Source organism: Anas platyrhynchos, chromosome 2 (assembly GCF_047663525.1).
Source record: "Anas platyrhynchos isolate ZD024472 breed Pekin duck chromosome 2, IASCAAS_PekinDuck_T2T, whole genome shotgun sequence".
Taxonomy (NCBI): domain Eukaryota; kingdom Metazoa; phylum Chordata; class Aves; order Anseriformes; family Anatidae; genus Anas; species Anas platyrhynchos.
Window position 1 is genome coordinate 122055654 of NC_092588.1, and position 26983 is coordinate 122082636.

Genomic DNA, 26983 nt, shown 5'->3' on the forward strand with positions numbered 1-26983 from the left:
TTGCATCTTGGCTTTTGTTAGCGCATTTTAATTAGGATCTGGTATCTGCAATAAACAGTAAACATAAAGAGCTTTGCAAAAATGTATTAGACTGTTTGTTTTCACACTCTAATGCATATTTGCACAATTTTACCATGAAAAAAGGAAAACATGCTAAGCTCTTGGGCTCTATCCCAAATGTCCTGGAATAGAATCCGGAAATTACTAAGAATGAAACCAAACCACATCGTATTTCAGCAATTAACCTAAGAAAAGAGGGCACACTCTCTATGTGAAAGATAGTTTTGTGGGAGGCATTTATGAAAGAAAGAATCTTCTAGAAGAGATATTCAAGCAACTATTTAGAATTTGATTTAATTTTCTTTGACCAGGTAAAAGCTTGATAAATGCATCGAGGTTATAAACTTTTTTCTTCCACAACAGTGGAGAAAATATTTATCACATAATCCTCATTGTTGAAGCAAAATGTGTCTAAAGGAAATTGCAAATAAAAATACAGCCTGAAATTCAGTGCAGTATCATTTATTTTACCAGTTAGACAGATGCCAAAAAATACAAAAGAGCAACTTTGGGAATGTGCAGGATAAGTGAATCTACAGTGGATGAAAAAACAGATGCCGACAACAAACAGCTTTGTATACAGGGGACTGGATAAATGGACTTCATTATAATCATATGTATACTGATTTGAAGAAAGTTCTAGGGATTAATATTGCTTTTGTAAAACACTATCATATCATATTAAAAATAAAAAAAAAAAAAAAAAAATCAGTGCTGAAACTGCCATTTGCCAAAGACAGATGTACTTTCATTTCAAAGTATTCCTATCAAACTCTATCAGAAAACTTGAAAGGTTTAAAATGTGGCTCTTGTGAACAATTGGTATTGATATGACACCTTGATAGTATTTGAACGTGACACAAAAGTCATAAAAGTATATAAGCAATTGTAAGGTGTAAAGTGATTTTTCCCACGAAAGCTAGGCTTTAATGTGTTTCCAAATAAAACACAAGATTAAGTAATTTATTTTGTCATATGATTTATTTATGGGCTGAAACGCTGTAAACAACAGATAAAAGATACAGACTCAGATGTCAAAGTAAAAGATGAAAATCATTACATTTTATTAGCAGAAGATATATAAAAATGCCAAAATGAACTGTAAAGAGAGGGAAAGTGTTATGCTCAGAGGTCCTGCATCAGAGTTGCATTTGTTTTTCCCACCTCCCCTAAAGGGGAATAATAGCTCTGAATTTAATTAAAAATCTATTTTTTAAGATTAAAGTCATGAAAAAGTTAAAAGACTGGATCACAAAGAAGAGTAACTGTGAGGATCTCAGGGAATATGAACTGATGAACTCCCTTATATTTTATTTCCTCTCGACTATTTGTGGGAGGATCACTAGTGTTGCATAGGAATTGTTAGTCCTGGATAAAAGCAAGGATTTTATAAACCAATAAATTTTTCATTAGTTTTACATAAATTTTAGTAGCAATAGTTTAATTCCAGTCAAATTATTTCAATCAGATGCGTTGCTGCTGAATGCAACATTATACATTATATTAACTGGGGCATTTAGAAACCTGGATCCTACCCGTACTGCAATGCTTGAGGCATTGTTTGCCATACATTTTATCTTAACATGTAAAATAAAAATAAAATAGAAGAGATAATGAGAATGAAACTAAAGAAGAATTTCAGAAACTTCTAACCACTGAGAGAATAAGGAGACCCAAAATGTTAATTTAGATGGGGGGGGGATATGATTAATATATTTATTTCTTGCATTCTTGGTTCTCTTAGAAAAAAAGTCAAAAGCATTATGAAATGACTTCTCATGCCTTAACTATTCTCTCTTCACCTGTCCTTTTTCTCTGGCCACCTACTTACACTCCAAGAAAAGAATGGAAGAAACAATCCTGTTGCATTTGATCCTGACAGCTTCCAAACCAGGACTTGGCACAGCAAAGGGAAGGCAAAGTGACACATCCCTGCAAGTAAGCATACGTGAAAATCTCAAAAACTCAGGTGGGGAAAGAGAATTTCTCAGATAATCCAGAACCATTTAAGTCTTGCAGGTCAAGACCAACCTCTTCTTGGTCTGGATATCCACTGATAGCAGACCCTGGCACTGAGCATAGCATGGTCTCACACAAAGCAGACACAACATCTAGTGGTATTTAAAATACAGGTCCTCAAGCCAGCCTCCTCTGGAGCATATTCTGAAAGCATAATGGAAAGGTGACAAAAGTTTGGAAAACTACTGCTGGGGGTGTTCACAAAAGGGTTGCTCCCCCACTTCTTTCTTGCAAAGTGCAGTTGGTTCCAAGCCTCCACTGTTACTTGGCCAGCCAGAGAGTGGTGAGAATGAGCTCATGAGAAAAGACTCAATAGCAATCTTAAAAGAACAATATCACCTTGGGGCTGCATTCCAATGTTTACAGGTTAATGCTGGTTGACTCTAACCAGAGTTATATACTGTTTATTGTAATTTTGGTAGTAATATACATTAACCTTCCCCTGTTTCCCATTTTGCCTCAGTCAAAATCACAGAATGGCACCCAAAGGCCTGCACATAGAGCTTTCCAGTGCCAAAGAAACCAAGCATATCTTTTTATGCTGTAGGGTTTATAATTTTCTTGATCCTGACTTCAATGGAAATGCTGTGTGTGGAAGGATGACAAGATTGGGGCCTCAGGCAAGAGCTCTGTAGAATAATGTGTAGGAATGTTATTGTTGGAATTTTAAGATACAACATCTCCTAATTGGGCCAAACCCAGACCATCTCCTACTTGCAAGTAATCAGTCAAGCTACTTATATGAATACAGAAAAAAAAGCTAACTTTGTTAGTTTACTTGAAAAGAGATGTATCTTTTGGGGAGTCTCTCTGTTATCTACATAGAGTTGTACTAATGCCATCTAGTTGGCAGGGGGGAACTGTTTCCTAGCTCATTGATCCCATGATACAGATAAATGGATTGCTTTGATCCTCTCTTTCTAGTGGATATCTTGCCCTGTTTAAAAATGGGCAGAAACTTTGCTACCTGTGTTCCAGAAAGGCTTGATCGCACACAAAATTATGGTTCCATAATATCAAACATGGAAAACTTGTTAATTTCGCTACCCTGTGTTTAGCACAAATCACACTACCTATTGCTTGTTTTAATGAGTAAGAAAATCATTATTCATAAAATTCTGATTTATATTCCTGTTCAGAGAATTTCAACCTTGCCCTTTAGACACCAATCATGTTAACTTGACCATTCTCACAGAAACTCTTTTAGCAGACTACTTTAAGATCTTATTAAAGTTCACAGGAACTCAGTGCAATTTTGTGTAATTATGCAACATATTTTGGACACTAAAGGAACACTCACCATTCCTGGTGCATGTAGTAACTTTTATTGATAACTCCATAAAATGTAGAGTGTTCTACTAGCAAGCTAATGGAGTGAGGTGGGGAAGGAGACAGAAGGATAAAAATAACAATGAGAACATGATGTTGTAATAAATTCTTAATCTTTATTGCTTGATGTACCCTGAGAAACTTGGAAGTACAAGTCTTTTCCCTATGAATTTTGTCCTCTGTTTGCCAAACATTTTAATTTGTTGTTTTTCCAGCACTGAAGAAGCCAGCATGGTTTTGCCTTTCCCTTGCATTTCTGTCGGTGTGTTAAATTCATACTATTATACTTGTAAAGGTGTCAGCAGCAATGTGCACAGCTCTGGAAACACAGTTGCATACTAGAAAATTGCCATGTAGTCCACCTATTGCTTTTCCTTTGTATAAAAGGCACGTTGCTTGTTAATTACACACCACAGCACATAGAACAGAGGGAAGTCAGGCAGGCAATAAGCACATTGAGCCATATCATGCCATGTAGTGCAAAAAGGAAGAGAATGAAAAGATGCTCCAAAAATCTCTTCTCAAACAGAGCAATGCAAAAAGCACCCAATATCCCCATCACTTCCAGGTGAGTTTGCTCTGTGAACAGAAATGTATCAATGTGGCAGTCAGTGAGGAACTTCATTAATGAAAGGGCAGCATTTATCTCTGTGCAGTCATAGCATCTGAACTTGCATCTTCCGGACACCTAATGTGTAGCCAATTGCATATGACCATATTTTGTGAAAGGGCAAACTCTGCTCACCAGAGACTTGCTGCTTTTCTGAGATCCATCACAGAGCAGGGGAAAGCTCTCACCAACAACTCAGGAATCCCAGAAGGGCAGACTGTGGCTCAGCACTGTAGATTACCCTGTGGTTGCCCAACACAGCAGCAGTGTCAACACATAACACAGCAAATGGATGTAGAATAAGAGTTTGTTATGCGTCTGCATAACAAACTCTTATGTGGCAGATGCTACTTGACCCAAGTCAAGAAGTGCACAATTAAAAATAAGACATATTAGTGGTTACATGGGTAAAGAGGTGCAGGTAAGCATTGTGAACAGCTATTGTAAGCGTGGACTGTAATGGCCTTCAACAAAGATGAGAGACCTGCAGCACTAAATTTGCTTTCCCCTCCGTCTCTCCACTTACTGAACTCAAGTCTCTCCAATGTATATGATTTTTTTTAGGTGTCATTCTACATTTCATCCAGTTTAATCTTAAGTTTTTAACAAATTGCAAAGGGAAACATTTTGAGTATAAAAAAGTACAATGCAGACTTGCTGTACAAGCCGCAAAACCATGAAAAGATTTTTTAATATGACCATCACAGACAATAGCTAAGAAAAAGAAAGCATATACATAAGAGACATATTACCGATTATGAGAACAATAAATCACAGACACAGTGCACCAGCACTTAGCAGCTGAAGACAGAATATGGAATATCACCTAGCCACAAAGAGACAAGCTCAAATAAATGCACTTCTAAGTATGGAACAACCTACCCTGTACACACTGCGTTCACTAACAGGTAGTCAACCTGCACTACTATCACAAATGGGTGTGTTTTCAGGCACAGTAACACCAGTGAACATTTCATTGCTGCCTCTGTTACTATTCACTCACTCTTTTTTTTAATGTACATTACTACTTTACATCTATTCCAGACAAATAAGAAAACGAAAGGGCCTTGGTTTTAAATACTTCTTTATAAGGGGCTGTCCCTAGTTTTCCTCCAGTTTCCACTCAAGTCAATAAGATCCTGTCAATTCCTTTCATGGGACTTTATCCAAAAGGAAGAAGCATGCAGGAACTGGCATATATTGCCACTCAACTGACCCAAGCACCTGATAGCAATTTCACGGAAATTTTCTTTATCGTGTATTTTTGTATTCCATCTTATTTTGACTCTTTCCAAAATAAAACAGAGCTCCCAAGTAGCGTGTAATAATATAGCTGAATACTACAACTGCAAATGCTGATAGCAGTTTACTAATACTTACATTAATTTGTGAAGAGTTTAGTTTGCTTTAACTCATGACTTTGTAGCTATATTTTCTAAATTCCTACATGCATTACATGAAAACTGAGATAGGAACCTCATATACTGTACAAAGCACAAAAGTGTTTGAACTTGTCAGAATACCACTAGGGCCCATATAACTATAAAGGCTATTCTTCTTTTGACAAAGGCTAATGTAAAGGGGAGGACGATGGTAACAGGGAACACTAATTTTTCAATGGGCAATACGACTGAAGGTGCAGATCATAAATTTGTATGAATACTTAAGCCAAGATTTCCATTTGTATAAATTTATGCCAAATCAGGATTTATCCCAGAAATTTTAAAACAAACCCCAAGAAGCAGGCAGCTCTTTATGGAAAAATACTGGCATCATATCGTTATGTGACTGTTGTCCTCCAGGCAAAGAGGCACTGTTGAGAAGCAGTAAACACCACAGCAAGGGAAAAAAAAAAAAGGGGTGTGTGTGGGGGGGAACAAAAAGAACTTGAAACATTGGGAAGTTGCACTGAGACACATCAGTTCAACCAAACCAATGACAGTGAAAGAAACATTTTCTTTTTTTTCCTCAAATTAACATTTAAGGTAAGTCATTTTGTCATCCTGATAGTCTTTTAACCCATGTTTATTCTTCCACAAGATTACACAGGACAAGCTGATTAAAATAAACACTTTGTTAGTTTACCTTTAAATGTGAAAATCAAATCAGAATGACCAAGTCCTATACTACAAAGCAGCCTTTGAAATGAAAAATGTCTTACTCCTAAGTGTGGTTATATTTTTATCACACACGGCTTATTTGTCTTATTGTCTGTGTTCACCTCACACTGCTTTGATATTTGCAATAATCTGAATACTTACTACAAACCTAATTGTGCCATCAAAAGAATGAGAGAACAGTGACTATACTAATAACTTAAGCAGCAAAACTGTTTGGTAAAATACTAAACAAAATGAGAAAGTGCAATATAGTCTACATTTTGTCTTAGTTAAATTTCACAAAGGAGCTTTATACTGAAGAAAAAGCATCTTACTCATTTACTTCTGATTACTAGTGCCACACATTGCATAAAACATACATAAAATGGGGCAGATTCTCATTTCATCTCTTTAAAATATGTATAAACCAGAAAACAACAACAACAAAAAATTAAAAAACAGAGAGCAAAATCTAGAATTAATATCCTTAATTTGGAGATACAGGAAAGAACTCTGACTGTTTGAAGAGTCTGCTGTCACCTCAAGACTAGACTGTATGACTTTGGTGTACATTCAGAAACACTTTACTTCTGGAGGAGCTCTACTGCTTGTATTTCAATAAAAAAAAAAAAAAAAAGAAAGAAAAAAAAAAAAAAAGATGACAGAATCTTCCCATCAGTTTCTCCTGTGACACATAGAATAGAAAATCAACAAGAATATTTTTTAAGTTTAGTTGTAAGTTGAATGGAAGGTAGCTACTTTGTAGTTAGGGAAAGAAAAAAAAAAATAAATTAGAAAAAGGAAATAAATGCTTGCAAGACAAACTTATATATATGAAGAGAAATAGCTTTACTTTCTGAACCTTTGATTAGCTCAGCTGACTCCAGAGAAGCAAGTTGAGGCTCCTTTTCTGTGGAAAATCAGTCCTATAAAAGACAAGGTATTTTTGCAGAGACAAAATCCTGTTTGGGAGTAAATTGAGAATTAAAGTTCATGGATTCCTTTTATCTGATCATATTCCAGTGAAATAATAGAGATAATTCGAAGAGAGGAGAATAAAAATGGTTTGCACTGGAGATTCAATACTCTATTACTTAAGGATAAAGAATTTCTAATAGCCATTAAAACGAAAATCAAGGAATATATAAATTTTAATTTGGTCTTTGCTTCATATTGTACTGTACTGAAGGCTTTCAAAGTGACTTTTAGAAGCTGGATTTTAGGTGTATGTCATGAAATTAGGAAATGCCAAAGGCAAGAAAAATTGGAGCTATTAGCAAAGCTAACAATAAAAAATTAGAACATCAAAAATCCCATAGTAAAGAGCTTATGTAGAATTGCTACAGATTAAGGCACTATTGAATAATATTGCTGTTAAAAAAGCCAATTATTTTTATAGAGCAAATAATTTTTTCTATGATAATTCATATAAAAATGGTAAATGGTTAACTGCCTTAATAAAAGGGGAAGAGAAATCTCAACATAACAGCAATTTATACAAAACAAGGGGCGATAATGAACAAGAAAAATCAGGTAAGTGATATCTCTAAGGCATACTATGACACTACATAAATCTGAAACTTCAGAAGATTAAATCCAAATTTGGGGATTGAAAATAATATATATTTTTTAACATTGGAATAAGAATTTGGCTATTGTCCAAAAGATGCATCAGACCTCAGACTCCAGGCAAAGAGCTGTCCATCATTTGTTTGGTTTTGTTTTCTTTTTAACACTGTATTTAAAGCACTTGGCCTCTTCATGCTACAGACCTTTAAACTTTCTTTTGAATGGAGCTACATGGTCCCTAGTACACTACTGAAATTATTTCTATTTGGACAGAGAAAAAAAACATCTGACTGTTCAGCTGTCGCTCTTTTTTTTTTTTTTTTCTCATCTGTGGCAAAACCAAGATCAACAAGATAAAAAAGGAGATGAAAAAATATTCATGGAGACTGGATGGATTCCATAAATTAGACTTGTACTATAGTACAGGAGCAAGGTATTTAACATTGTTATTACTTGTGCCCCAAATATTTTCTTCTCCAAAAGTGATAGATTCAGTTTTGTTGAAAGACTAATCAGCATTGCTGGCAGTGCTGTATAGGTTTGTATGAAATATTGTCTTGAAAAGGCTGCTCTTAAGAGAAAAAGCTCCCATTGAATTAAGTCTTCAAACTCAATCTTACACTTGAAATAATTTTGTTTGAGATGGGATATCATAGCAAACTAGTTTGTACTTGTGAGTAAAACCATCTCTTGTTGAACTTAGTAGCTGAACCTACAGTGACCTCTGTAAGTGAAAATTCAGTTTTACTCTTGTCTTCTGCCGTGATGTCAGGCAAAATCCAAGAAGTCCAACAAAGACAAACTACTTCTGGTTATTTTCAGATTGTTCCCACCTACTCTGTTTTGAGAAAAGACTTGGTGGAGAAGTTATTCTTCCATTTAACTGGGAGCATTTGCTATTTAGGAACAGAGTGACAATGCAGGAACATTCATCTTCTGGTGTCTTCCTTTTAACTCACCTACTTTTCCTTGATGCTACTTGAAGAAGTTTTGTTTCATCTTAATGCTGAGATGAGCATGACAATTGGTCTCATACACAAAAACTCACTCCTGCTGGCCCTCATTCATCTGCTCAGGGTGAAATTTATAGTCAAGGAGAACTGATCGCATTGTATAAAGTTTAAAACCTTGGAGTTCTTTCTTTCTCTTGATTTCATTTTCCTTTGAAGTGACAAGAAAAGAACTTCTTGTGCCTGGAGAAGTCAGAAGCAATAGTGTTCTTGGTGTTCAAGATTGGGATAGGATCATTGTAGATGGGACATAACCAAAAGGGATATATTTACACTTGCCTACTAAAAAGAACTCCTTTGTGTGATGCCTTTGAGCTATCTGACTTTTGTTGCTAATGTTACAAGCTGACACTCACATTTTTTGCAACAGAAGATGATTGTCCTTTCCAAGTTTTCTACATAGACTTTATAGAGATAGGGAACGGAATTACAAAAGGTCATAGAAGACATTACCAATTCTTCACACAGGTACAGTCCCCCCTCAAGAAAACTTGCCCTTTGATGGAAGAATGGCTTTTGTTTTACAACTCTTGGGGCAAGGATGGTTGCATCTCTTTGGTGTGCTGGCACAATAGTAGATACCCTCAAGCTTTATGATTATTTAGCACCACGGGGACTATTAACTGCTGGTAAGACTGCAGTTTGAATTATTGGATTTCAATAACAGTTGCAGACTTGGCCTTTAATCTAATTTCCAGTGTGCTGTTTTACTTCTGCCTCATCCAGCGTGGTGTCAGCAATGCAGGATCAGGCCATTCAAATTTGCTTACTGACTGCTAATAAAACTCTATGTAGAAATCATGGTTTGAAGTCAGTATTTAACAAAGGACACAACAAGACTTTGACTACTGAGAGACATTTTAATAGTTTGACTTTTTGTGATCCTGAAAACATTTTCATTTAACATGGGTTCAATGAATCAGCATATTTCAGGAAGGAAAAAAAAAAAAAGAAAAGAAAAAAAAGAAAAGTAAAAACCAGGCTTGTGTTCTCTGTGCTTTTATAACAAATTAAACAGATTAGAAAGATTATTTATTTATTTATTTATTTTAATATTTTTTTTAAGAAAAGGTGTGTATCCTGAAGGGATTTGTTTAATTTGTTTGGGCATCTTTTGCAGTACATATTTATATTCTGTAAAATCTGGATTTGTTTGTGTGTGATGATGATCCAACCAGTTTGTATTCTCCACTTTATTCCTTGTGTCCTACCTCCCCATGTGTACACAAACACTCTTAGATTTACTCTATAGTTTCACTCCTGCATGTACATAACTACACATCATTTAAACCCCCACCTAATACCAGCAGAATAGATTAAAAGCTGTTCAAAAAGGCCAGAAGTGTAGAGGTAAATAATGGTTGTTATCTTTAGCTGAATCCATACTTGCAATGCGGACAGTTTCCATTGTCTTCTGCTGGCCCACTCAAAAGCTACAGAAGTTTATTAGGGAAGGAATAGGGCCAGTTGCCTCAGTTCACTCAAAGGGAAAAGAAGAATTACAGGGAGGACAGAAATAAGACAATCTTCCCTTGGCAGCACTGCATAAAGTGTTCTAGGGGAAACAGTTGCTTCATCCCTTCCCAATCTCTCACCGGTTATTACACTAAAATGCACCCCAGACAATCACTATCGTAATGAGGTTAACGGATATGATAAATTCAGCAGAAGCGTTCTTTGTTTTTGATTGACTTTGTGGCTGTGAACTCCTAACTTCATCCTTCCCACACTTTACTCTATCACAGATTTTTTTTTCAGGGCTAATTTGAATATCTGTTGACACATTTAAAGCTTTTTGTGAAATCCTTGAATAAAAATTGTGGCAATAAAAAGTAATATTATTGTGAAAACACCTTACGGAGGGAGTTCCTTTCTTTTCTAGGACACCCCTCTGGTGAAGAGACATGCTGCTACATCAGATCACCAGAGAAGCAAAGATTGTGCTTGAGCAAAGAGGATCCTGTGTACATTTTGCAAAGCCAGAGGGCAATTACTTTACTGCTGCCTGGCCCAGACAAACACTGCATCAAGAGAAAAGAAAATTTTAAACGCATTTTTAATGCTGCAAGATGGAAAAGGAGTGCCATAAACAATTGTCATCATTCAGTGTGTGACATTTTACTCATTTCAAATTGACAGTGTCCCTTTTAAGAGCCATAAAAATCTTAACAGTTGTGCTGCTGTAGGGCTTACACTTAATTGTTGTAAAAAACAAGTGGGAGTCAGTGTAATGAAAGAGGTGTTCTTGCCCTCAAATTCCTTTAGGCACTAAATTAGATATCTTCAAAATAGGGCATGGATCTGAACTACTGTTTTCTGCTTATCAAGGGAACAGTCATTTTCAGCAGAAATGAGAGGATGTGTGGTTTTTTTTCACCTGTAAATGGGCACATTCTATTGAATAAAATTCGGGAAATACAGAAATTGATGTGAAAATGAACCCTCTCTTTTCCTTTTGTTTCTGTCCCCTTGCACCTAACTTGCGCATACATTCTACACGCACACCGTCGATAGTGTACACAGCCATTTATTCTGATTTCTGTGAGCTAAAGGAATCTTTTGCATCAAAAGCCAAGCAACCGGGAATATTCCTAAGTATGTTGCAGGCTACCAAAAGGACAGTGTAAATGAATTATTGGAACAGCAAACCAGTTTTTAATAATGACAACTTTAAGATTTTGAATTATTTTTAGAAAAAGAAAAAAAAAAAAATAGAAGCATGAATTGATGTGTGGAAAGGGATTGAGGAAAAAAGATAACTACAGAGGAAGAGAAATCACTGAGGCAGCTGGACAAGATAAGAAAAGAAACTAAGGTAAAGTTACTCCAACTTTCAATTCACTGTTCTTCTGCTTTTGGTTGTAGAGAACAGGCAGGCACTCCACCCTGGCTCTTTCTCACCTGTCTTGTCTTTTCCCTTTGTTCCTTTCCTCATGTCACTAGCACCAGTCTGTTCCCTTTATAAGTGTCAGCAGCAGGAGAGAAGTGTCACACAGCAGAGGAGGCTTGTTCAGGGCAGGCTGTGCCTCTCTGCTGGGAACAGGGGAAGCCTACCAGAACTGCACCATCTCACTCACTTACAAACTGCTTTGCAATATTTTGACAGAAATGGGCAAGGCAGAGGATTCTTAAAATTGCACTGGTTACCAAGCACTGAAGGCACATGGCTATAAGGGATAAAGGCTCTTTTAATCAGAGGGTTTTTTTAATTTTTATTAAAAAAAAAAAAAATACAGCTACAGCTCTAGCTTCATGCCTGTATATCCCAACGACGGTTGTAAAGCAGTCAGAATGCTGGAGCTGTCTGCAGTGTAACGAAATACAGCATTAGCTTCACAGCGACTTCCAACATTGAAATAACAAAATTGAATAACATTGCTTAAATACAAAAAAGACTAACCTTTTTCAACAATATTTTTATTTAAAGAAATGTCATTTTCAGCAGAGGAACAGATTTTGCTTAAACTGAAAAAATAATTAAAAAATCAAAATTTTTCCCAAACTTATCATTTCTAAGTAAAGATCGGACCATCTGCCCACTTATACCAGCTGGGTGTCTGGCCATGAAAGTCTGATATTTCATGCCAAATTGAGTAGTTATCAATGGCTTATTATTTATTTATTTGTTTACTTAAATAAAATAAAATAAAATAAAATCAAGCCACTCAAAGATAGCTGGTTAAATTGTACAACTTGCAATGTTGTACAACTTGCAGTGTTGTTTTTCATTATATTTTTAAAGCACTTGATGAATGTGGTTGCTGTGTAGGCCCCCAGTTCAAAGCCTAGTGAAGTGCCATCACTTCCAGTGGAACCCCAGTCAGACTTGTAGTTTTCAAAAGAACACAAATGTTTGTTTATCAAAATAATAGTATCAACTGCTATTTGAATGCCTTATTTATCTATTGTATTGAAGTGGCTAATCAGTAGTAATAGCTCATTATTAAATACAAATGGTTTCTTACTTACATAACTAAGAATAATCTTCTCTTGTCGGTTTTGGCTTACTTGCTAGCCATCGCAGACTGCATTGGCAACCAAAGTACCTTCACTGGTCTTGCCAGCTTAAGTGGAAATAAATCTGATCTTCATTTATAAATTGCAGTTTAATATTGCCATAGCACACAAGATGGGTTTGAAAATTTGCTTTTGACTCTGATTTTTTGTCAGAGCAGCCTTTCCTCCACAGCTCAGAGTTTCACAGCTTAGTTCCATTGTCATGTTCACTGACTGCAGTTTGATCTCAGTTGCTGCATGTTGGTGGTACATAGTCACTGGAACTGTAAAAATTAAAGATTTCATCCCTTGCCAATGCAGAATTGCTATTTATTTAGTTTGGGGTCTATTTTAATTTTGACTCATTTGGGGACTTTATTCAATACACTAAGGGTTTGCTTAAACAGGGACACTCAGGAAAGTTAATCCAAAGTAATTAAAACAGTGAATTTAAAGTGGATTAGTTAAACCACATTAAACCCCAGTGTGGACTGGGGTTTAATGTGGTTTAACTAATCCACTTTAAATTCATACCTTTAGTTAATTTGGATTAATTTTCCTGAGTGTCTCTGTTTAGACAAGCCCTAAAGCCCCAATCCTGTAAACAATTTATGCACACGAGTATTTGTATGTGACGTACTTAATTAGCCTCGATTCAGGAAAACACTTAAGCCCTATTGAAATCAATGGAACTTAAGTGTCAATGGAAGGTTTTGCCTGAATCAGGACCAAGGCACCACACGCTTCAATGTTGCCCTGGACACATATTCACAGAAATTACTGTGCGTTTTTGAATACTTGTAGCAGGAACTTTTCCTGATATACACTTTCTTTTTTCTTTTTCTTGTTCCTTTTTCACTTCTGCATGAAATTTTCATATAGCTTTGCTCTGCTCTAACCAGCTTCCCCATCTCTCTGGGCACTGATCTAACAACTACACATTATGCTGACACAACTCTGCTGATGCACCGTGTGTTTCAATATCAGGAGCTTGGTTTCCTTACACTTTTCAGAGGAAGTCTCACCTGAGGCAAATTTTAGTTGAGCTAGAGTGGAGTGCATGCTTCTCTTTCTTCTTTCCAACTGTAGCTTATCAGTCTGTCTTCATCTTGCTTGCTCTACTTTGCTTGATTCCTTTAAAAAGATTCAGAACACATTAAGTAGTGCCTCTTTGTCAAACTTGTGTGATGAATTTCATCATATTGAACATAACTGTCAGGATGTCAAGCTATGCATTTTCCTAAGGAGGGATGAGCTGTTTGGTTTCCTACTGGAAGTAGACACTGTATTTTGGCTGGGTATTTGAGAAATGCAAAAAATAATATGTGAATTTGATTGACTCCTATCACTTGACATACATGTTCACTGACAGCTTATCTAAGCTCTGCTAAAATCAAGAATTTTAAAATTGTTAAAGGCCCATTTCAGTTAAAATGGGAACATCTGTGGCCAAGCCATATTGTAATTTGGAAGCAAAACTTTTTCTTTCTTATTTTCTGTTTTTCATATGGATGTAAACAAAAAGGCTTAGATGGATAATGAAAAGGACAGAACAGTACTCATATTTAATTGATGATTTTCTTATGATTGATAAATATTTTAAAATAATGTACAAAACCAGAACAGAGTGGACGCAATGGAAATTATACGAGACTAATGGAAGAAAAAATGTAAAATCGATGTAACTGTTCCTAACACGTGTGAATAGAATACACCTCACTATATGGTCTGGAAATGCTAGAAGTACTTTAAAAGTGTTTCTTGGTTTCTTCTTATGTACAGTTGATATATAAGGGAGCTACTTTTGCCTCATGGGAGAAGTTGCAGTCATTAAAATTTGCAAAATACCCTGACATTTTCTCAGATTCCTGAGACTGTAGAAGTTCCTGGATTCCAGATGAAATATGGAATCTAAACAAGTAACGTGTGTAAGTATATTTATATAAACATATTTGTATATGCACACAATTGTATGTATATGCACACAATTATGGTACATATAATTCATATGAATACGTTTTACAAATATGTGGAACTTTTTACATTCTTTTTGAATGTATGAGGTTGCTAAGTCAAAAACTGAAGATTTTTTACTTTATATTTCATTGAACTGGGAAATCTATACTATTTCAAAATAGATGAAATCCTGCTAACTAGATCACATGCATATTAATAGCTTTACTCTGTAGCTGATAAAAAAAAAATAGAACCCACCTAATGAGTTAGAAACTAGAATGCATTTCCAGATACTTTAACAGATGAGACCTAGAAGAAACGAGTACAGGAGGTCTGTATTTTCCACTTCTTATACTGGCTTGTACCATCATGTGTTCAACCAACCTAAACATTTCTTTAGCAATGAATACTACTTACATTTAAGATGTTAAGTACTTATATAAAACTTAGCTGAATTACAGACCAGTGTAATGAACAATGTAACTCACAAAGCAAGTAAATATAAAAATATTTTTCACACTTTCAAATAAAATTTTACCAAATCTTTCCTTTAAAAATATTTCTAGCCCTCAGAATATTTCATTCAACTCTTAATATGATAATTAGGAATATGTAACTACAGATATTATTTTGTTCATATATACAAAGCTTACATGTCTTGTGACTCTACATATCAGTCTTATTTTGAACGTAAACCAAGGTGTAAGCATTTTGTTCTTAACCCCCCATAATCGTGTTAATACAGAAAACAGTATTTGGGATTTATTTTTCCATTTATTGTTGTGTAAGTAAAAGGGATTCATCCCCTCACAATGAAAACAGTGGTCTAATTTTGGGGTGGAACCTCCATTCAGGCTTAAATTGGCATTTTAAGTGTTACTATGAGCCTAACAATTGATTGCAAATGAAACAAGAATAAACTACTTTTGGCAGATTCTGCTGTTGTTTTTCCTGCTGGCTTTTGTTCTAGCTTTTATTTTCTATGGGAAAATTTTCATATTGAGAATACTGAAAGGGCCAAATCTTTTAAGACATCCCCTAAGTGCACACACAATTAGATATCCTATGCTCATATAATTACTCCAGTAGTTATTTAGACAACTCACAATTGCCTGATTTGAGTACACAGTTGGAGTATGTGCCAAAGGCAGGTGCATACTTTTTTTTTTTTTTTTTTTTTTTTTTTTTTTTACAGTAGCACAAATCTACAGGTTTATAGAAAAAAGGTTTTGATAATTTCAGGAAAAAAAAAAAAAAAAAAACATTTAGTGAATCCTGCCTATATCTTCAACATACAATGTGCTGTAACTCTTTACATTGCCCTTTCACCTCCCAAATGCATGCTACTTATACACGTACTCTTCCAACCTAGAAATTCTGTGATTCTGTGTTCTTATATAGAATGCACTGAATTCCAAAAGCAGAAAGTATGTATTTCCATGTGTTCATAGTGGACAGGTCATTGTGATATACGCAGACTGACTGTAGATGGCTGTATGATTTCTAAATCAAATGCTGTGTCCTGTATTGAACAAAATTATTTCATTACTGAGCTCCTTAAAGTATTCAAAACATTTATTACTAGACAAGAATTAGATGCTTGACTGCTTGGCTTTTATTTTTTTTCTTAATATTGAGATCTACTCCAACATAAAAGACAGACAAACAGAAAATCATTATTTCAAACAGAAAATGAAGCAACCTGATTGAAATTAACAGATATGAAGACATGCAAGGAAATCCTTATGTCTTCTTCTTTATATATATATATTTAAATCTACTAACATTTATCTTTAAATTGCTCTTTCTACTTTACACATTCTGTTGTCGCAAGAAATTTGAATGCATTGCTGTAAAACACTACCATCAGCAGGCTGGAACCTACTTTGGTCTCTCTCTTTTCTTAATCAAACATCTGGGAACCAAAACATCTGTAGACTGGCATGGAGTTAAGATTTCCTCTCAAAGTATCTTTGGTAAATCCACACGGATGGGCTGATTATCTTGCCCTGAAACAGCCCACAAAGCAAAAAAGTTCTCTGGAAATCAGAAGAATTATAAGAAATGTCGTCAGAGATGAGATACAATACATTCATCATATAATTACTAAACTTAACACATTTTATTCTGGTTTCGTATTTCTAGGTACCTCTGATTGACCCTTCCCATGGTGCCCTGACGCACGATTTAAGAATCAAACTGCACCAATTTTAGGCTCATTGTTCCAAGATGCAGACTCAAATAATACAGCTGCTTTAGCTAGTGCTGGATTAGGGATGATGTCTCTAATTTACCCTTTTTGTCCTGTATTGGCATACCCCAAGAACAGCTAGGGTACGCACTGCATTAGAAGGTGCAATTAGGAAGTTGTCACAAATTGCAACCTGGGGTACACTTCATCTTTGAATGGTTGTTGTTACAGTTCTTCTCACAAGTAAAACGAACTCCAGGGTACTAGAGCTTCTAAAATAGCTCACATTTCTTCTAGAGAGAAGAAATGGGAGAGTCAAATGAGAAAGGGTCAATGCCCAAGGAGCAGTAACTCAGTTTTCCCTGCCTCACACACCCACGGCTCTGCCCACCCTGCAACCGGAGCACTGGGCAGGAGGGGATGGGTCATCCTGGGTGCCAGCAGACACAGCTGGACACATCGCTTCGTGGTTTCGTGTTTTCATGCCTGTGACACCTCTTTCCTCCTTCCACGAGGAAGTTTGCTGAGTGGTTTGAACCCAGCCAGCCGGGGAGCAACGTACTGGATCCACTTTAAATAACCTCAACTTCAGCTGACTCCCTTCACTCCTGAGTTTGTTTCATGCACATAAATCCCCCGGGCTTCCGCAGAGGACGAAAGGCCTCAGAAAGAAGGCAAACCTCCTCATGTCAACAACTCCTAGCGCCCCTTTTTCGCTAGGAGCGGGCGGTGACAGAGCTGCGCGGCAGCCCGGGGCGAGGCCAGACCCGACCCTTCCCTCCCTCCTCCTCCATTTGCAGCTCTCCCCGGTCCCCGGAGCACCCGTAGCCCCCCGGGGCACCCCTTAACCCCCTCGCCCACCCCAGCTCCCGGCCGTGCACATGGAGCAGGCGCTGCGGGCTGTGGGCGGCCGCAGCCTCACGGCGCAGCGGGCGCCTGCGCTCATGGAGCCGGCGGGGGGAGGTGGTTGAAGAGGGGAAGGCGGCGCCATCGCGCGTCCCCGCGGGCGGGCAGCGAGCCCCAGCCCTTCCCCTTCCCTTCCTTCCCTTCCCCTTCCCTTCCCCGGGCCGTCCCCCACCACCTCCCCCTGCCCCGCGTCCCTCGCAGGGCGCCGGGCCGGCGCTGGGGGGCTGCGAGCCGCGCAGGGAGGGAGGGAAGGAAGGAGGGGAGGGCAGGCGGGGGAGGGAGCGGGGAAAGACAGAGAGAGGCTGAGCCAGCTCTTCATGCCACTGCAGGCAGCAGCAGCAGCAGGTAAAACCAGCCCCGGGGCGTCTGCTCCCCTTCACCCGCTTGCCCCCCTCTCCCCCGCAGGCAAAGCGCAGGCCCCCGCCGTGGCCTCTCCCGGCTCGCCGGGGCCGGCGGCCGGCGGCGGGCAGCAGCGGGGCCGGTGAGGCCTTGGCGCGGCGGGGCTGCCGCTGCTGCTCCGCTCCGCCCGGCTCGGCACGGCCCGGCCCGGCTGCTGCCGCCCCCGGAGCGCCCAGGGCAGGTGCCGCCCGGCAGGGAGCTGCGGAGGCACAGCCTCGTTCCTGGGAGGTGGAAGCAGGGAGGGAGGAGGAGGAGGAGGCAGAGTGGTCACAAGGCTTTCTTTCCCCTCCGGATTTTTTTTTTTTTTAATTAATTAATTTATTTTTTTAATTGGTGGTGGTGATGCTGGTGGCTGAGGAGGGGAGCTGAGGGCTGAGCGAGTGCTCTTTTTGCAGGCCTTGGGGAAGAGTTTGGAGGAGGAGGCAGGTTTCCCTCCACTTTGCTGCCTCCAGAGACTCTCCCTCCTTGTGCCCACCTGCCTGCCCCCGCCTGTGTTAGCTGACCAGCGCGCTGCCTTCAGGCTGACAGCTGCAGGTCGAGCTTCGCTGTCACCTTTCAGATCTAGTTTACCTCTCACCTTTGTTTTTCTTTAGGACACAGCAGCTCAGGTGCTGTAGGAAGCATGGATCCCAGTGCAAGTGCTGCAGTTAGCACGTTTTAACTCATTGGGAGTTTTATACTCTCACGTTGCTGTACTGCATCCACCGTGCAATTGAGGTACATGTGGTGCTGAGCATCCTGGAGGCTCTGTGGTCTGCTTTTAAGGGTCAGTTTTAAGGAATGTCCCATCATGTTGACATAACATTGCTTTAGTGCTATATATAATTTTAAATACTTAACAACCAACAAACATGCTAGTTAATATGTGAAAGACCCATGTTCCAAACTGTACTGGATTGGGAATCAGGACTGGAAAATACTCTCTAGTTCTGCCATGCAGCTACACAGCATTCGTTCACCACCTTGCTGTCAGTAATCCTGCTAACCTGCCTTTACAAAGTACTCTGAAGCTTGGTTAAAAAGCACTACATAGTAGAAGTATTTCTTTTCATACCAGTGAAACTTCATTGAACTTGTGATTTGCCGGTTCAGTTGTTTGCCACACTCTAATTCAGCTACTTGCTGCTAATGTCCCTGTGAAAACTAAGCCTTCCAAAATGTATCCCAAATACACGTGGGCTGTTTGTTGGCATTGAAAATATTAAAAAAAAAAAAAAAAAAAAAAAGTAATACTGAGTTAAATTAATCCTAGATCCTACCTCTCTTAATCATCATCTGCTGTTAGCTTTGTAGCTTGCCAATTCAAACACCACAAGGCCTAGAACTGGGCAATAAGCACAGCATATTGTTTATGGGCAATAATGATTTTTCACTTTTGAAGCCAGTCCTTGTTTTGTAAAAATTGTCTGACTTACTGTCATTGTGAATAACTAATTGTTAAACTTCTTTTTTTATTGAAATGTGTGACCCACTCATATCACACACATGTAAACAGAAAACTAAACAAAGCCTGCCCCAAATAAATTGTTGAGTTTTTAAACTCTTTGTACACTTTCTTACTTGAAATTGGTAATTTCCATTGGGCCAACAATAAGAACTTAGCCTTATATGACTTGTGCACCTACATCATGAACTTCAGCTTATAACAAAGTATGAGAGCATGAGTGATTCCTATCTACATGTAAGTGTATACTGGAAAGAAGGTGCATCTTTTTCCTCCTCTGGATTTTATGATGGCATCATAATTTGTAGAAATCTTAGATATAGTCAACTCCTCCGAAAACCAAACATTTCAAAAGATAATAAGAGCATGCTTTTGTTAGTGATGTGCAGATCAAGGCTGTTCTCCAGCTTTGTGCAAGCGTGACAAAGTAGGGGCTTGTAATGGTAGTGTTGTTCAAGGAGGAATTAAGCTGGTGAGGTTCTTGTGTGTTTCACTCCATTTCACCTGAGAAAAGCACGTGCTTGATTTTACACAAATAGTTTGCAGTTTCTGCTGCAGTGGTAGCAAAGCTCACTTGTCATGCAAAAATGGTTCTTATATCTTTATCTTTTAAATGCTGTGGCACCTACCTTTCAGCAGTATAAATGAAAACATTCCTCTCACATTTCCACTTCTTTGCATTATAACACTGGGTTTACTTGAACATTGTTCTTTTCTCTTTGCTTTGCTTTCAATAGCACTTGTGTCTTTTGGACTTTGCTACCTCAAATTAACGTGCGAGAAAAGTGGGATTTAGGGAAAATGTGTTACACATACTCTGCCTGCCTATGGTTTATGCAAATATAGAGATCTTTGCTGTCTCTGGGTTATTGTTGTATAAATTCATTTTTTACTCCGGATAGACTATGCAAAGAGCGGCTTTGCACTTCTCCCTGAAAGGAATTCTGTTGCTGAAGTCTTTTTAGAAAGTTTACTCTGAGCTCTGTCCTTAGGAGTTTTATCTTAAACTGTTAGGTATGCTGCTGTAATTGGCAACAGCTGTTGCTGAGAATTGTGGAGGATAGACAGTTTCGGAGATAATCAGCTCCTAGTCCATTTGAGGCTTTGTTGATTAGCACGTGTAAGAGAATTTTGGATCAGGAGCCGGTGATGACTGCAGAGTGCAAATGTGGTATGGTATGTAAACTGCTTGGCTTAGCCTCTACGCTGCTCTCTAGTAAGCTGTAGGTTGTGTGTGTTCTTCTAAGCCCGGAAATGTGCCCAAAACAGGCCACTCTGTAGCCCCTACATGCACAAATATTTGGCTGAGTTGTGCACTAAGAGGAAGAGGGTTGTGAAACACGATAGGATTTGTTTGCCTCTGTTGGATACATCAGTGAAACTTGAACTTTTTTGACCCCCAAAAGAAGGGGCTTAGTTGTAGCCATTTCCAGTTTTGGGGAAAGCTGCTACTGTATTCTGTGTTTTGCTTGACAGTGTTTTTGTTAGTGAACCAGGTGTCAGTATGTGTTTGTTTGTTTATTTCTGATACTGCAGCGTGTGTTTGTTTGTTTATTTCGGATACTGCAGTGTGGCCAAATACTTTATAAAGTGAATTAGAAAATGATGCAGAATTTGAAGTCCCTGTAAGGTTGGATAGCATTATAATGGGATTAAATCTTACTGTTTTTATTTGTTGAATAGAAAACAGAATTATTTTAATCTTACGGGAATCTGTGTGTGACAGTTGTTGAGGAGAAGTAGTTGACTGTATTTACACTCTGAGAGCTGGGAATAAGAAGTGAGAGCCACCCTAGAGCAGTTCCTCAAACTGTGTCCAGACCTTGGAGATGAGCATGCTGCATTTAGCAATCCATGTGGGTAAAGGCTGATGGACTACTAAACAGAACAGAAATAGGTATTTAGCATCTCTTAAAGCTAGATGTGGGTTTCTCAAAGGACTGGAGTCATAAGATGACCTGAAATCTACTTGGAAATAGTTTGAAAATAATAGGAGGAATGATATGTCACTGGTGTTAAACTGAGTGCGGCACAAAGAGGCAGTATCCCCATACCCTGTGCTGTATTTAAAAAAAATTTACTTCTGTGCTATTAAAGTTGAGGGGCTTTTTGTTCTGTTAATGGGTCGGCAAATCTTTATTTTTGGTCTATTAAAGAACATTATTAGCACACTACTAATTAATCTAGTTATGCGAAAAGTTTGAATTGCGTGTAGTACCGTACTGAGTCCTGTGGTGCTGCATTGGAGCGGGGATTAAATCTGTCTTAGATGAACATTTCACCTTAAATGTTTCAGCATCAGTTTTAGTCTGAGTGAGTTTTTCTTGACAAACTTACAGTTGGCTAAGCTGTTTTTAAAAGTGTATCAAGATACTGAGAATCTACCATTTACTTCTCTGGATGACTTGTTTCAGTGATTCATCTTTTCCACTATTTAAAAATAAGGCATGCAATTATTGTTTGAATACATTTGAATGCATCTGTCTTTCACTGGTTCTTGTTATCTTGTCTGAATTCTCTATCGTGTCGGGCTGCCTTAAAAAACTTGATTTGTCCCTTTGACACAGTGTTTTCATTCCTCTGTATGGTGGCAGCCCCTAGCATTTAAAGACAGATACAAATTTAAAAATACCTAGTTTTAAAAGAGGATCAACAGATCACAGATTACGGGGCTGACCTGGCTGCTCCAGGACTCTGGGATAAGTTTAACAAGTGTGCTGATTCGAAATGTTTGTCTCACAATGTTTTTTAACATCTGATCTGGAACATCTGTTTAACAAATGAGTTGGAAAGAAAATCAATATAATGTGATACAATTATACCATTTTGAATCTTCCCAGCTATAGAAGGAAAGTATTTATTGGCTATTTTTGATCATTCTGCATGATTTTTAACACTTCTGCCACCTCTGTCTAGTCATGGGCCTATGCTGTTGCTTTGGGGGCTTGTTCCTAACGTTGTTGGCTGTGTTGTACAGGGATGTTTTACATCTCTCAGTTTTTACACTTCGTAAATCTAATTTATGTTGATGGTGATCCAGCCTCCCCTTTTCTGTATTGTTCTCCTTGCTTTATTTCTCTTATGCTTGCCTCTTTTATTTATTTATTTATTTTCAGAAACATCAGCATTTGAACAACTAGTTTTAGCCAAAATTGCACTTTTTGTTAGCTGTAAAACTGACCATAGATAAAAAACAGCTTAAAGATGGCATTGGTTTTCACGCTTTTCTGAGATTTTTCCTCACAATCAATTTTGTTCCTAACTTTTGTTTTCAGCTTCAGAAATCTTGAAACCTTAGGACTACAAGCGTGTACGTGCATGAGATGTTTGTTTAGGGAGGTTTCAGTGATTTCTGTCTGTCTGTGTAATCAGATTGCTATCAGTGGTTCTTAGACTATTCACAGTTCCCAGTCCAGTGATTTATTCATTTTAGTCATTATCATGGAATGTATGATAACTTCCCTGTGCTGGTTACTGTGAGTAGTGCTAGAAAACTGTTGCTAACAGTTTTTTAAAAAAACGATGTTTTGCCTTTTGGCTGCTTACAATCCTGGGATCTTTGGTTTCGTTATTGAAGTTTGGCGTCTTTCTTTCAGCACATTACAGATAGGTGCTAAGGGGAAAACACCTCCTGCTCTGTCCTTTGAGCCGAGGGTCTGTAACAGACCCTGCTTGCATCATCTGCTGAGCTGTCCTATTTAACCCTTAGACCCACACATAGTCCATACACCTTGGTAGGAATTACCAGGCAATGAATGTCTGAACTGTGATTCTTGAGACCTCGATTGTGCATGCTTGATAGTAAGTGCTATTTTTTGTTTAATCTCTAGCTTTTCCACAACTGGACTTCTGAATTTGTGTTGGGAAGAAGTACAGATGTCTGACGTGTATTGAGATCAGACTTGAATTTCAAGGTGTGGAACTTGTTAAAAGTTTTAAAGTATCCTTCTAGAACTGCAGAGGTGTGGTTTTGGCATTTAGACTGTGCTCCGATGTTAGTATAAGTACTGTACCTTGGGTAAGGTGAATTGTCAGCTGGGCCATTGTTTTTATCACTTATCACATAGAATCATAGAATCATAGAATATCCTGAGTTGGAAGGGACCCTTAAGGATCATCAAGTCCAACTCTTGACACCGCACAGGTCTACCCAAGTTCAGACCATGTGACTAAGTGCACAGTCCAATCTCTTCTTAAATTCAGTCAGGCTCGGTGCAGTGACCACTTCCCTGGGGAGCCTGTTCCAGTGTGCAACCACTCTCTCTGTGAAGAACCCCCTCCTTATGTCAAGCCTAAATTTCCCCTGCCTCAGCTTAACCCCGTTTCCGCAGGTCCTGTCACTGGTGTTAATGGAGAAAAGGTCTCCTGCCTCTCGACACCCCCTTACGAGGAAGTTGTAGACTGCGATGAGGTCTCCCCTCAGCCTCCTCTTCTCACTGTGAACAGCAGGCTGTTTAAAGGAAGTTAGAAAATCCCAATTGTGGAATAATCCCCACACCAATTTGTGTCACTTTGTCATGGTTTATGGTGCTGATCTTGAGTTTTCTTCCATGTGGTGTTTTCTAGGTGAGTGTTTTCTTTATCCATTGGATAATAAGTAATCTTTCTACAAGTTTTACAATACTGTATTTATAATCTAGCTTTTCACTGTCATGCTCTTCACTCGTTTGAATTGAGAAGAGTAACTTGGAGCTCAGCAGTTACTTGAGCAGTGCTGATGATTTTCTTATCTATTGTGCTTTAGATGCATCAGCAACAAACTTAATTAGCCAACACGCTGCCAGTTTACTTACATTTTTTAACTTTGTCAGTTTCATACACTGCTGATGAATATGAATGTATTCTGGGTCCTGAAATTTTCCATTAGCACTGCTGGAGGTGACCAGTGGCTTCTGCATCCCGTATAATGTGGGTAGACGCACTCTTTTCCCAACCTTTTTTTCCTCCTGCCATTGTTAGTAGCAAGGCAACATCTGTATCTGGTTGATGATCTGTCTGCGTGTTACTGCTTGGACCGTGGTTTGTTGCAGAGTTGAAAAATGTTGCTCTGTTTTCTGTTTTTTCTGCAACAGATTCTCTTTCAAAATTGTGATGATTTTTCTTTCTTCTTACATCTGTGCTTTAGAAGGGGTTGTCAGTGTTCCCGCTGTCCTTTTCAGATGTAAGTTTAGCCACTTTTAAATGCAAAGACTTTAAAGACTTTGGTATATTTCACATTTATTTCACGATCAGTTTCGTATCAGCATCCTTGCTGCACTGTAAATGTGAACAAGAGGATCCAATGTCTAGGTGGTACTTTCTTGACTAAATTTTATCTACAGTATTCATGATTAACATGTAGTAGTTTGGCAGAGCCTTTCATCTATAAAAGAAAACAACAACAAAAGAAACAAAAGAAAACATTGTCAGTGAGAGGGAAGCGACTTTCTCAAGGCCAACCAGCACCTCAAAGGGGAAGCTCCAGTTTGAACACAGGTTTTAGGGTATCCTATTGCAGATAGTTCAAGAGGAAGCTGCAAACTATTTAATAAAGCACATAATTTAAATGAGTTTGCCAAATTGTGGAAATGAAAAGATGACTTAAATAGACACACTAAATATTGGGCTATGTAGAAGACATTTGAGAAGTATGGTGAAAGACTAGTTATAAGGAGAGTTGTACTAATAATTACAGGAAGAATACAAGCAAATCTTTAGTAATATACTTCTCTGAATTTAAATCCACAAGGTTATTTGATAATTGTGCTGAAGCATAATGGAATAATTAGTTTCTGTAGTGAGAAGGATGGCTTTCAGCTGATACTGATGCTTGTTCTGCATGTCCTGCTTCCTGTAAAAACTTCGCTGTACTTTCCAAACAGTGGCTTGGAAATGTGCAGCATGTACAGCTGGTATTTCATTTGGAACCGTGTATATATATACATATATACATATATATATATAAAATAAAAGGAGAGCTTTGCTTGACTTTCAGTTATTCATGAGTCCGCAGCAGTGCTTCCTCTTTTAGGCCTGACTCATTTTTAATGTACATCATTTGCACATATGCCTACAGCACCAATAAATACAGTTTGGAGAAAAGTTAATAAATCCAAATACACTTATCCATGCAATTCTTTATGTGTATATATATATATATGTATGTGTGTGTATGTATGTGTATACACATACACATATATGTGTATTGTTTGTAGACTGATGGACAAAGCTGGTGCTGTTTGTGATGATGCCTTTCAATATTCATTGTACAGCACACTCTTTATGTGTAATGCAGTAAGCAGTCTAGAATAGCAGACCAAAGATTTGATCATCTTTGGTTTTAATTGCAGATTGATGAAAATGTACAACAGATAATATTTAAAAAAATATTTCCTTTTGAAGTTTGCACATATTGGGACCCCTGTAAATTTCATTTCCGTAGCTGTTTGAGAGAACCGAGGGTGAGGGTGTGAAGAGGAAAGGGCAACAAGCAGGCAGCAAGCAGGAAGCTGGTGACTTCCTGTATGCAGAGGAAACTTCTGCCCAAATCAGTGGAAAAGTTTCTTCTGAACATATCAGTGTTGCTTTGTGTTTATCTTGCACACAAAAAAAAAAAATCAAACAAAAAAAAGACGTTTTAGATTGCCAGAGTATGTGCATTATTGTTAGGACATGTTGAACTTTTTTCAAATGTGCTTTTCAAAGAAAGCAGCCAGCTACAAGAAATGAGAACATTTTATAATTGAGGTTAAACATCACCATAATTTTTTGTGGAATGACCCCTCAAATTTTATGTTGGTACTTTGTTTATTAAGATTTAAAAAAGTTTATTTTGGCCAGTTCTACTTTGAAATTAAAATTTCTTTCCTGTCTAGCATTTCTGAAAAACCCAGCAACCTAAATTACCATTTTCCCAATCAGATAACGTGTGAAGTAGTATAAATGTTTTACTCTCGCTACTTAAGCATCCTTGTATTCCACAAGACTCCCTTTTGTAGTCAGGATGGATTTCACCTAGTACAATGCTGCTTTGCTTTTTGGATTTGTGCAGTGCTTCCAACTGTAAATACACTGTCCATGGGTCTTGATTTGCAGACTGCTTGGTTCAGGTGCAGGATGATAGTTGGGGCTTGACTGCAGGTCAGGGAATGGGAAAGAGGCTTAAGGGTCAGATGAAATGAGACATGCATGGGACAGGCTACACCTTTTCCGTTTCCAGATACTATAAATGTAGCTTTTCTGAAACTGTGTGGACCCAAGCAGTTTGCTGGTTGCTTTTGTCTCCCACCTTTGATCAGTGATGATTCTTGATTTGGCACGCCGATAGGATACGATGTTGAACTTCTGTTTGCAGAGAAAGAAAAAACATTTTGTGCCCAGTACAGACTTCTGAGTTTTGTCTTGAGCTGTAAGCAT

At 38.1% G+C, this 26983-nt stretch overlaps 1 protein-coding gene and 1 long non-coding RNA gene across 9 annotated transcripts in view; one reads left to right on the forward strand and one right to left on the reverse strand.

Moving 5' to 3' along the window:
* Window positions 1-11926: 11926 nt before the first annotated feature.
* Window positions 11927-17642, reverse strand: LOC140001586 (uncharacterized). Its single transcript, XR_011806945.1, has 4 exons — window positions 16534-17642; window positions 14907-14957; window positions 13718-13826; window positions 11927-12976 (listed from the first exon to the last, which is right to left on the reverse strand). It is a non-coding gene; the product is annotated as an uncharacterized lncRNA (long non-coding RNA).
* Window positions 17643-17796: 154 nt separating this feature from the next.
* Window positions 17797-26983, forward strand: part of TBC1D5 (TBC1 domain family member 5) — a 317118-nt gene continuing 307931 nt past the window's right edge. For 2 of the 8 annotated variants that reach the window (XM_072033494.1, XM_038173782.2), the window contains exon 1: window positions 17929-18090. In XM_072033494.1, the coding sequence (XP_071889595.1) occupies window positions 18063-18090 (28 nt within the window). In that variant the 5' untranslated portion in view covers window positions 17929-18062. Of the gene's footprint in view, window positions 18091-18737; window positions 18911-26983 lie in introns of all 8 variants that reach the window. The other 6 variants (XM_072033499.1, XM_072033497.1, XM_072033495.1 and 3 more) reach the window with 6 other exon arrangements.